The 13,615-nt window shown below is 35.6% G+C and overlaps 1 protein-coding gene across 1 annotated transcript in view; it reads left to right on the top strand.

Moving 5' to 3' along the window:
• The first annotated feature begins 45 nt into the window (after window positions 1–45).
• LOC144451979 (transmembrane 9 superfamily member 3-like) overlaps window positions 46–13,615 on the top strand; it is a 43,569-nt gene continuing 29,999 nt past the window's right edge. The window contains exons 1-4 of the mRNA XM_078142924.1: window positions 46–226; window positions 8,553–8,748; window positions 8,969–9,091; window positions 12,657–12,895. Of these exons, the coding sequence (XP_077999050.1) occupies window positions 146–226; window positions 8,553–8,748; window positions 8,969–9,091; window positions 12,657–12,895 (639 nt within the window). The 5' untranslated portion in view covers window positions 46–145. The remainder of the gene's footprint in view (window positions 227–8,552; window positions 8,749–8,968; window positions 9,092–12,656; window positions 12,896–13,615) is intronic.

Below are 13,615 nucleotides of genomic sequence, written 5' to 3'. Positions count from 1 at the left end.
AACAGCGCCATCAAAGTTGAAACTAAGAAGTGGGGATGACGTGGCGAAGGGCTGCGCCATAGCTGTCTATATTGCCGTTTGAAAGTAGTGTATCCGTCTTCATCTGTCTCTGTACGAGTACAGAAGGAAAATTGCTCCGACGGAGATGTGGAGGAAAACATTTAGAACCATTTGGGTTACAGTTGCTGTATTTTGTATCGTTAAAGCAGATGAACATAACCATATAGTAAGTTGTCACCATGTTTATTTTCGTACGGTTGCTATCCAAGATGGCCGACGGCTGATGTGGACGGATCATACCAAGTCAAAATATTAACCCCTTTTTATATGCATGGCACGCTTTGTATTTATCTTTACGTTCACGTCATTCTATTTAAGTGTAGAGGACTGAATATATATTCAAACTACAATTTATTTAAAAATAAATGGAATGCATACTTGTATGTCAGTCCGTGACGTGATCCTGATATGTAGTCTGTTCACTTCCGTATTAAGTTTTGTTGGGTTTCGCCAGCAGGCTTTGGAGTAGTTTGCCACGATATAACGAATTACAATCATTGTTTTCAGCTGCCTTCCTTGTTTACAAAGCGTATATAGTTTCCTCTTTCTCGATTGTGTTTCCAAAGTTGTCAACAAAAGTGATAGCAACGTAAATTTTGAAATTCAATAACTTGATTCACACAGGTACTCGAATCAGAATCTGTATAATTTAAAAAAAAATATGTGTGGTAAATAAGACAAGGTTTGAAGGTTCGGCCAACCTAACGAGCCACAGACTGTTTACAATTCAAACTCCCAACGATTTCAACAAACAATTACAATAATCAAACTGCCACTAAAACTCATGTTATCGATGTTAAAAATCATGGAATATATTTAATTGCGCTTCTGTTGACGGCATTTAGGCGAGTTTTAGTGGCGGTTTGATTATTGTAATTGTTTGTTGAAATCGCAGGGTGTTTGAATTGTAAACAGTTGGCCAAACCTTCAAACCTTGTCTTATTTACTATACATGTACATGTAAAAAAAAATCATACAGATTGATTCTGGTACCTGTGTACAGTGTTGATTCCTGTGACCTTAACATAGTACCATGGCACTATTAATCTATGGTTATACCCATACATCTTTCTCAGGACCTTTTTAAGGCTATGTCCTGACTGTGGACACTAACAAGTAGCGTCCCATGAAGGGCTTCCCATGTAAAAATTAAGTTTCTGCCACTCCTGTAGCTGTACAGACAGGTAATCATAACTTTGAATGTGAGATACAATTAACATAATTGAATTGTATGTTGCATTGAACAATTCTCAGGAATGCAGCTGATGTTTCACAGCTTTTTCACACAGGATAACCTCACTATAGCTGTTTGTTAGTTCAGATTTTACTAATTGCACATTCAGGATTTTTGTTTGACATTGTAATTTTTTTTTAATTGCCATAGACAAAATTTACCACTGTAGCATATAATTCTTTCAAATCTTTATTAACTAATATTTCTTATATTCTTCAGAGAAAGTAGTACAGAATCAGTATTTTGACCAAAATTTGAAAATCATTTAAAGGGTGAAATCAAAATCAAAACCATAACTACATGTCCTAACGAGTAAAGACTAATAGTTACCAGTAGTTACTATCATGGAGGTATAAGGGGAGGAGTCTGCAGAGAGCATTACAATTAACAAGGCTTTGTCTTTCTTTTGTTCTTGACTAATCTTTGTACTCCATGATCGTAACCTCTGCAGATTGTTCAGTACTTTCCATCAAACACACCCAAAAAATTGATTGATAGATACTTCTACTAAAGGGGATGCATGAACGAGACTAAAGGTTGCTACCCATGCACAGTCAAAGGTATTAGAAAAAGCTGTTTCCGACAAGCATTTTGTTACCAAAATCTTTGAAGTTGGAGCATTTCTAGTCAAGTTTCTCCAAAATTTCTAAATTTTCAAACATGAAAGATCGTCATTTAATTAACGTCGTAGACATAAAACAACATGACTCCTAAATTAGATATGTAGTGGACAACAAAGTTCAGAATGCATACTTACAAGTTGTGTCAAGCTATAATGTGTTCACCATTTTGATTGCGCTACGATGATTTTGATGGCGACAACATTTTTTCTCTTCCACTCAGTGTACATGTATAGTGGCAATCATTACCTCAGGGTTGGGGTGTTGACATGATTTGGGATGTTGATAAAATACTTTCTTAGCAAAGCCTAACTTAGGTTTTTAACTCTACATGTCATTCAAAATGAGTACGATCCTGTTATGTATTTGTTCACTGACTACACACATGTGAGTGTTATGATAATCTGACCTACTGTTAACCGGGGACTGTTACAGTGTTATAATAATCTGACCTACTGTTAACAGGGGACTGTTACAGTGTTATGATAATCTGACCTACTGTTAACCGGGGACTGTTACAGTGTTATGATAATCTGACCTACTGTTAACCGGGGACTGTTACAGTGTTATAATAATCTGACCTACTGTTAACCCGGGACTGTTACAGTGTTATGATAATCTGACCTACTGTTAACCGGGGACTGTTACAGTGTTATGATAATCTGACCTACTGTTAACCGGGGACTGTTACAGTGTTATGATAATCTGACCTACTGTTAACCGGGGACTGTTACAGTGTTATGATAATCTGACCTACTGTTAACCGGGGACTGTTACAGTGTTATAATAATCTGACCTACATGTACTGTTAACCGGGGACTGTTACAGTGTTATAATAATCTGACCTACATGTACTGTTAACCCGGGACTGTTACAGTGTTATGATAATCTGACCTACTGTTAACCCGGGACTGTTACAGTGTTATGATAATCTGACCTACTGTTAACCGGGGACTGTTACAGTGTTATGATTATCTGACCTACTGTTAACCGGGGACTGTTACAGTGTTATAATAATCTGACCTACTGTTAAAAGGGGACTGTTAGTGTTATGATAATCTGACCTTCTGTTAACCGGGGACTGTTACAGTGTTATGATAATCTGACCTACTGTTAACCGGGGACTGTTACAGTGTTATGATAATCTGACCTACTGTTAACCAGGGACTGTTACAGTGTTATAATAATCTGACCTACATGTACTGTTAACCGGGGACTGTTACAGTGTTATGATAATCTGACCTACTGTTAACCGGGGACTGTTACAGTGTTATGATAATCTGACCTACTGTTAACCAGGGACTGTTACAGTGTTATAATAATCTGACCTACATGTACTGTTAACAGGGGACTGTTACAGTGTTATGATAATCTGACCTACTGTTAACCGGGGACTGTTACAGTGTTATAATAATCTGACCTACTGTTAACCCGGGACTGTTACAGTGTTATGATAATCTGACCTACTGTTAACCGGGGACTGTTACAGTGTTATAATAATCTGACCTACTGTTAACAGGGGACTGTTACAGTGTTATAATAATCTGACCTACTGTTAACAGGGGACTGTTACAGTGTTATGATAATCTGACCTACTGTTAACCGGGGACTGTTACAGTGTTATAATAATCTGACCTACTGTTAACCAGGGACTGTTACAGTGTTATGATAATCTGACCTACTGTTAACCGGGGACTGTTACAGTGTTATGATAATCTGACCTACTGTTAACCGGGGACTGTTACGTTATAATAATCTGACCTACTGTTAACCGGGGACTGTTACAGTGTTATAATAATCTGACCTACTGTTAACCGGGGACTGTTACAGTGTTATAATAATCTGACCTACATGTACTGTTAACCGGGGACTGTTAGTGTTATGATAATCTGACCTACTGTTAACCGGGGACTGTTACAGTGTTATAATAATCTGACCTACTGTTAACCGGGGACTGTTACAGTGTTATGATAATCTGACCTACTGTTAACCGGGGACTGTTACAGTGTTATAATAATCTGACCTACTGTTAACCGGGGACTGTTACAGTGTTATGATAATCTGACCTACTGTTAACCCCGAACTGTTATGATAATCTGACCTACTGTTAACCGGGGACTGTTAGTGTTATGATAATCTGACCTACTGTTAACCGGGGACTGTTACAGTGTTATGATAATCTGACCTACTGTTAACCCGGGACTGTTACAGTGTTATGATAATCTGACCTACTGTTAACCGGGGACTGTTACGTTATAATAATCTGACCTACTGTTAACCAGGGACTGTTACAGTGTTATAATAATCTGTCGTACTGTTAACCGGGGACTGTTACAGTGTTATAATAATCTGACCTACATGTACTGTTAACCGGGGACTGTTAGTGTTATGATAATCTGACCTACTGTTAACAGGGGACTGTTACAGTGTTATAACAATCTGACCTACTGTTAACCGGGGACTGTTACAGTGTTATAATAATCTGACCTACTGTTAACCGGGGACTGTTACAGTGTTATAATAATCTGACCTACTGTTAACCCGGGACTGTTACAGTGTTATGATAATCTGACCTACTGTTAACCGGGGACTGTTACGTTATAATAATCTGACCTACTGTTAACCAGGGACTGTTACAGTGTTATAATAATCTGACGTACTGTTAACCGGGGACTGTTACAGTGTTATAATAATCTGACCTACATGTACTGTTAACCGGGGACTGTTAGTGTTATGATAATCTGACCTACTGTTAACAGGGGACTGTTACAGTGTTATAACAATCTGACCTACTGTTAACCGGGGACTGTTACAGTGTTATAATAATCTGACCTACTGTTAACCGGGGACTGTTACAGTGTTATAATAATCTGACCTACTGTTAACCGGGGACTGTTACAGTGTTATAATAATCTGACCTTCTGTTAACCGGGGACTGTTACAGTGTTATAATAATCTGACCTACTGTTAACCGGGGACTGTTACAGTGTTATAATAATCTGACCTACATGTACTGTTAACCGGGGACTGTTAGTGTTATGATAATCTGACCTACTGTTAACAGGGGACTGTTAGTGTTATGATAATCTGACCTACTGTTAACAGGGGACTGTTACAGTGTTATAATAATCTGACCTACTGTTAACCGGGGACTGTTACAGTGTTATAATAATCTGACCTACTGTTAACCGGGGACTGTTACAGTGTTATGATAATCTGACCTACTGTTAACCGGGGACTGTTAGTGTTATGATAATCTGACCTACTGTTAACCGGGGACTGTTAGTGTTATGATAATCTGACCTACTGTTAACCGGGGACTGTTACAGTGTTATGATAATCTGACCTTCTGTTAACCGGGGACTTACAGTGTTATGATAATCTGACCTACTGTTAACCGGGGACTGTTACGTTATAATAATCTTGCTTACAGACCTACTGTTAACCCCGAACTGTTATGATAATCTGACCTACTGTTAACCGGGGACTGTTACAGTGTTATGATAATCTGACCTACTGTTAACCCGGGACTGTTACAGTGTTATGATAATCTGACCTACTGTTAACCCGGGACTGTTACAGTGTTATGATAATCTGACCTACTGTTAACCCGGGACTGTTACAGTGTTATAATAATCTGACCTACTGTTAACCGGGGACTGTTACAGTGTTATAATAATCTGACCTACTGTTAACCGGGGACTGTTACAGTGTTATGATAATCTGACCTACTGTTAACCGGGGACTGTTACAGTGTTATAATAATCTGACCTACTGTTAACCGGGGACTGTTACAGTGTTATAATAATCTGACCTACTGTTAACCGGGGACTGTTACAGTGTTATGATAATCTGACCTACTGTTAACCCGGGACTATTACAGTGTTATAATAATCTGACCTACTGTTAACCGGGGACTGTTACAGTGTTATAATAATCTGACCTACTGTTAACCGGGGACTGTTACAGTGTTATGATAATCTGACCTACTGTTAACCCGGGACTGTTACAGTGTTATGATAATCTGACCTACTGTTAACCCGGGACTGTTACAGTGTTATGATAATCTGACCTACTGTTAACCGGGGACTGTTAGTGTTATGATAATCTGACCTACTGTTAACCGGGGACTGTTACAACGTTATGTCGCTGAAATGATGACTGGAATAGCAATATGCAAGATCAAAACAAACATTACAGCGCCCATTCAACTACGCATTTCCTTATTTCACTACAGTTTGTAAATAGTATGACAGAACCCCACAGCCTCGCAATGGATGGTAGGGCATACAGAAGTTATTTTCATGAGTGGTTTGGTTTATTCTGCTGCCGTATGTTCACTCGCTAATGCTTGTGAAAATAGAGCAGAACAAACCAATCACAATCTCTGACCCTGACATCTGTGATGTGTACCCTATGAATAAGTATCTGAACATATTGTTAGTTTGAATTCATTTGGTCATGTAGTAACAATTAATTAACTTCTATGACCAGCTTTATATTGAAAGGGGGGGGGGGGGGGTTAACTTCTATGACCGGCTTTATATTGAAAAAGGGGGGGGGGGGGGGGGGGTTAACTTCTATGACCACCTTTATATTGAAAGGGGGGGGGGGGGGTAACTTCTATGACCAGCTTTATATTGAAAAGGGGGTTAACTTCTATGACCAGCTTTATATTGAAAGGGGGGGGGGGGGGGGGTTAACTTTTATGACCAGCTTTATATTGAAAAAGGGGGGGGGGTTAACTTCTATGACCACCTTTATATTGAAAGGGGGGGTAACTTCTATGACCAGCTTTATATTGAAAAGGGGGTTAACTTCTATGACCAGCTTTATATTGAAAGGGGGGGGGTTAACTTTTATGACCAGCTTTATATTGAAAGGGGGGGGGGGGGGGGGGTTTAACTTCTATGACCAGCTTTATATTGAAAGGGGGGGGATTAACTTTTATGACCAGCTTTATATTGAAAAGGGGGGGGGGGGGGATTAACTTTTATGACCAGCTTTATATTGAAAGGGGGGGGGGGGTTAACTTCTATGACCACCTTTATATTGAAAGGGGGGGGGGGGGGTTAACTTTTATGACCAGCTTTATATTGAAAGGGGGGGGTTAACTTCTATGACCACCTTTATATTGAAAGGGGGGGGGGGGATTAACTTTTATGACCAGCTTTATATTGAAAGGGGGTTAACTTCTATGACCAGCTTTATATTGAAAGGGGGGGGGGGGGGTTAACTTTTATGACCAGCTTTATATTGAAAAGGGGGTTAACTTCTATGACCAGCTTTATATTGAAAGGGGGGGGGGGGGGTTAACTTTTATGACCAGCTTTATATTGAGAGGGGGGGGGGGGGTTGTTTGATTTAAAATATATCCTGAATTGCTGAGTGCTGTAGAAAGATGGAGAGTAGCCAGAGAAAATGGTGTCAGTTGTGAATTTGTTACAAAAATGAGTTTTATCAGCTTTTGGCACAGATAGTTTACTTGGATGAAATTAGTAAGTTTTTAGTTTCCTAGCAATTTCCTAAACAATGTATAACTTACAGTTTGAGACTATATTGTTTACCAGTTTTACTATGAATTTGTCATCAGGAGTTGTAAGACTATCGGGAGACAAAATACTACTATCATTTAATTATCAATAGTCATACATAAACAAATTACAATATTACAATATCGCTGTTTACTTTATATGGACACAGCTGGTAGTAACATGGTGTCCTATTCACATAAAGACACTAGACAATTTGTACTCCTAAATTTGTATCCATTCATGATAGTACAGCTCTACATGTACATTAAATGGTTTAATTAAATGGTCAGCCTGTAGTATAGTATAGTGTTTTTGTTAAGCACAATATGTAGGTAAAATCTACTCTAGAATTTCTCAGGTATTTTTACCAAGAATCCCCACCCAAAATTTATGCAAAACCCACCCCTTTTACCAAGGTTGACAAACGAAAATTAAAAACAACTTGTGTTTTATGTTTATACTTATAGTGTTTTAAATAGAATGTTCAAATTAAAATAGTATTTTAATTGGTGTTCCAAATAATTTATTCATATTATACATATTAACATAGTAGTAATGAGTTCTTGTATCATACAAGTAACATCTCACCTGTTGAGGATGACAGGCTTTGCCAAACTTTCCATTTGCAGACTTACTGCTAGGTGGCATAGTGGTGATGACATGATTGTAGAGATGATGTAATTGGTATGCCCGGCCCTCCCTATTCATGCTGTTGGTCCCCTTGTCTTCTGACATGGCATAATGTACAACACACTTTTAACAATCACCTAACATGGCATAATGTACAACACACTTTTAACAATCACCCAACATGGCATAATGTACAACACACTTTTAACAATCACCTATCTTTTAGTTCTCAAGTAGAAAATGCAGTATATCACTGTTGATGGTTTAATTCTATTTTGAAAGCCTACTACTATTAGAAGGGAAAATATTCTAAAAAAAACCTTGCATATGTTTCCATTCTGTACTTTTACTATAATTTTTAGAAACTTTGATGAAATACTTGGGATGTACATTCTACCTACTTTTGTCATTTTAGACAATGACTATTTGTGGTCCATATTTCTTTTACACATGTATTTTTTGTTTTATTCACAGTACAGTGATAATGAAGAGGTAGTGCTATGGATGAACACTGTTGGACCATACCATAACAGACAAGAAACATATAACTATTATTCACTGCCATTCTGTCGAGGTACAAAAGAAAAAATTGGGCATTACCATGAAACACTTGGAGAAAACTTACAAGGCATTGAATTAGAGTTCAGTGGGTTAGATATCAACTTTAAAGGTAATTATATCAATTAAATCTTAAGTCATGTTCACACTTACACATTTTTAGGGCTAAAACATTAACTACACATATGCTTTGTTGGCGATGTTGGGTTGTTAGTGGCCGAGTGGTTAGCTTGTACGCCTCTTACCTTTGCAGTCAATGAACGAGATGAAAATTTGTATATATGATACAATACAGTGTTATCCTAAATAAAATGTGTGTTTGTGAATTGCAGTTGAAGTAACCCAGAAGAATTACTGTGAAGTAGAACTGACTGAACACCATTATCAGGCATTTATGTATGCAGTTAAAAACCATTACTGGTATCAGATGTATATAGATGATCTACCAATATGGGGTAAGTTACATTAAAAACCAATATGGGGTAAGTTACATTAAAAACCAATATGGGGTAAGTTACATTAAAAACCAATATGGGGTAAGTTACATTAAAAACCAATATGGGGTAAGTTACATTAAAAACTAATATGGGGTAAGTTACATTAAAAACCAATATGGGGTAAGTTACATTAAAAACTAATATGGGGTAAGTTACATTAAAAACCAATATGGGGTAAGTTACATTAAAAACCAATATGGGGTAAGTTACATTAAAAACTAATATGGGGTAAGTTACATTAAAAACCAATATGGGGTAAGTTACATTAAAAACTAATATGGGGTAAGTTACATTAAAAACTAATATGGGGTAAGTTACATTAAAAACCAATATGGGGTAAGTTACATTAAAAACTAATATGGGGTAAGTTACATTAAAAACCAGTATGGGGTAAGTTACATTAAAAACTAATATGGGGTAAGTTACATTAAAAACTAATATGGGGTAAGTTACATTAAAAACTAATATGGGGTAAGTTACATTAAAAACTAATATGGGGTAAGTTACATTAAAAACTAATATGGGGTAAGTTACATTAAAAACTAATATGGGGTAAGTTACATTAAAAACCAGTATGGGGTAAGTTACATTAAAAACTAATATGGGGTAAGTTACATTAAAAACTAATATGGGGTAAGTTACATTAAAAACTAATATGGGGTAAGTTACATTAAAAACTAATATGGGGTAAGTTACATTAAAAACCAATATGGGGTAAGTTACATTAAAAACTAATATGGGGTAAGTTACATTAAAAACTAATATGGGGTAAGTTACATTAAAAACTAATATGGGGTAAGTTACATTAAAAACCAGTATGGGGTAAGTTACATTAAAAACTAATATGGGGTAAGTTACATTAAAAACTAATATGGGGTAAGTTACATTAAAAACTAATATGGGGTAAGTTACATTAAAAACTAATATGGGGTAAGTTACATTAAAAACCAATATGGGGTAAGTTACATTAAAAACTAATATGGGGTAAGTTACATTAAAAACTAATATGGGGTAAGTTACATTAAAAACTAATATGGGGTAAGTTACATTAAAAACTAATATGGGGTAAGTTACATTAAAAACCAGTATGGGGTAAGTTACATTAAAAACTAATATGGGGTAAGTTACATTAAAAACCAATATGGGGTAAGTTACATTAAAAACTAATATGGGGTAAGTTACATTAAAAACTAATATGGGGTAAGTTACATTAAAAACTAATATGGGGTAAGTTACATTAAAAACTAATATGGGGTAAGTTACATTAAAACTAATATGGGGTAAGTTACATTAAAAACTAATATGGGGTAAGTTACATTAAAAACTAATATGGGGTAAGTTACATTAAAAACTAATATGGGGTAAGTTACATTAAAAACTAATATGGGGCAAGTTACATTAAAAACTAATATGGGGTAAGTTACATTAAAAACCAATATTGGGTAAGTTACATTAAAAACTAATATGGGGTAAGTTACATTAAAAACTAATATGGGGTAAGTTACATTAAAAACTAATATGGGGTAAGTTACATTAAAAACCAATATGGGGTAAGTTACATTAAAAACTAATATGGGGTAAGTTACATTAAAAACCAGTATGGGGTAAGTTACATTAAAAACTAATATGGGGTAAGTTACATTAAAAACCAATATGGGGTAAGTTACATTAAAAACCAATATGGGGTAAGTTACATTAAAAACTAATATGGGGTAAGTTACATTAAAAACCAATATGGGGTAAGTTACATTAAAAACCAATATGGGGTAAGTTACATTAAAAACTAATATGGGGTAAGTTACATTAAAAACTAATATGGGGTAAGTTACATTAAAAACCAATATGGGGTAAGTTACATTAAAAACTAATATGGGGTAAGTTACATTAAAAACCAATATTGGGTAAGTTACATTAAAAACCAATATGGGGTAAGTTACATTAAAAACTAATATGGGGTAAGTTACATTAAAAACTAATATGGGGTAAGTTACATTTAAAACTAATATGGGGTAAGTTACATTAAAAACCAGTATGGGGTAAGTTACATTAAAAACTAATATGGGGTAAGTTACATTAAAAACCAATATGGGGTAAGTTACATTAAAAACCAATATGGGGTAAGTTACATTAAAAACTAATATGGGGTAAGTTACATTAAAAACTAATATGGGGTAAGTTACATTAAAAACTAATATGGGGTAAGTTACATTAAAAACTAATATGGGGTAAGTTACATTAAAAACTAATATGGGGTAAGTTACATTAAAAACTAATATGGGGTAAGTTACATTAAAAACTAATATGGGGTAAGTTACATTAAAAACTAATATGGGGTAAGTTACATTAAAAACTAATATGGGGTAAGTTACATTAAAAACCAATATGGGGTAAGTTACATTAAAAACTAATATGGGGTAAGTTACATTAAAAACTAATATGGGGTAAGTTACATTAAAAACTAATATGGGGTAAGTTACATTAAAAACCAGTATGGGGTAAGTTACATTAAAAACTAATATGGGGTAAGTTACATTAAAAACTAATATGGGGTAAGTTACATTAAAAACCAATATGGGGTAAGTTACATTAAAAACCAGTATGGGGTAAGTTACATTAAAAACTAATATGGGGTAAGTTACATTAAAAACTAATATGGGGTAAGTTACATTAAAAACTAATATGGGGTAAGTTACATTAAAAACCAGTATGGGGTAAGTTACATTAAAAACCAATATGGGGTAAGTTACATTAAAAACCAATATGGGGTAAGTTACATTAAAAACTAATATGGGGTAAGTTACATTAAAAACCAATATGGGGTAAGTTACATTAAAAACCAATATGGGGTAAGTTACATTAAAAACCAATATGGGGTAAGTTACATTAAAAACTAATATGGGGTAAGTTACATTAAAAACTAATATGGGGTAAGTTACATTAAAAACCAATATGGGGTAAGTTACATTAAAAACTAATATGGGGTAAGTTACATTAAAAACTAATATGGGGTAAGTTACATTAAAAACTAATATGGGGTAAGTTACATTAAAAACCACTACTAGTATCAGGTTAGTGCTTGGATGTCAAATGTATTAGCTACATTTTAGATTTGTAAATTGTAGCGACAAACCCCAAGCAAGTTTTAATAGTCACAGTGTAGTTTCAATAAGTAATCAAAAGGAGTCAGAGAACCTATTTTTAGATGTACAGTGTAAGAATATATTTTGAAGCATTTAAATACTTTACTTCTTAGTAAGTTTGGATTGATGTTAATGCTATATTAATAGGTGAAAGTGAATGAAACCAATTCATTTTTATTTTCTTTGATATCCAAGTTTTTATTGAACAGAGTGAATTCACACGGTAATCTTCCCCTTTAGATCTTGTAAAGTCAGAGACGTTAAAGTGTGTACAATGTGTATTGACAGCAATATTTTATCAAGATGATGATGATTGAAGTAGGTAATTTGATTGCTGCAGTAAAACGTAATGTAATTTGTAAACTCTGTACTGTATTTAACAGGTATTGTTGGTGAGATTGATGAGGGTGGTGATGGCTATTATATCTGGACACATAAAAAACTTGACATTGGATACAATGGAGATCAAATTGTTGATGTCAACCTCACCAGTGAAGCTAAAGTCAAGTTAGCTCCTGGCATCAAAATACCATTCAGTTATCAAGTGCAATGGAAACCTTCCAAAATGGAGTTCAAAACCAGATTTGATAAATACTTGGACCCAAATTTCTTTCAGCACAGGGTAGGTATTTGTACCCATACACTATTAAAGTGACACACTGAGTTTATAAACTAGTTGACTTTAGTGAAAATACTTAAAAGATAATTAAACTGTACTAGTATAATTAATGTGTGTGTGTGTGTGTGTGTGTGTGTGTGTGTGTGTGTGTGTGTGTGTGTGTGTGTGTGTGTGTGTGTGTGTGTGTGTGTGTGTGTGTGTGTGTGTGTGTGTGTGTGTGTGCAAGCGCGCGCGCGCACATGCGCGTAATAAATGCTGTCCGGGTCAATACACACGCCGACCTTAGGAGGCGTGTATTGCCCTGATGGCATTTGCTTTGTACTCCAGATACACGCCTGTGTCAACATTCAAAGTCATAGACGTATATCGTTACCTTGTGATGAAAATAGCAATTACATCACAATGGACAGTGTATTTCGTAATCGATTTCGCTTGTTCTACTTTGTAAGGAGATGCTACTAGGATCTATCTTTACATCATCAGGTACAAAGTTTAGGTCAAAATTTGGCTCTGATCAAGTGTCGACCTCGGTAGCAAACAGCAATTCTCCACTACCTGTGCCGTTAACAAACGGTATCCAGTCCGTCTTCATTCCTCTCCTTGGCCCAACTATTCCAAACTTTGCATGTGTATTTTCAGTACACTCACCTTCACTTTCTGATTTATGGCATCATCTGCCATAACAGCACACTGTAGCTTTCTCCCAGCCTGTGTATCACTTGC

The sequence above is a fragment of the Glandiceps talaboti genome, chromosome 22, assembly GCF_964340395.1.
Source record: "Glandiceps talaboti chromosome 22, keGlaTala1.1, whole genome shotgun sequence".
Taxonomy (NCBI): domain Eukaryota; kingdom Metazoa; phylum Hemichordata; class Enteropneusta; family Spengelidae; genus Glandiceps; species Glandiceps talaboti.
This window is presented reverse-complemented; position numbering and strand designations above follow the sequence as displayed.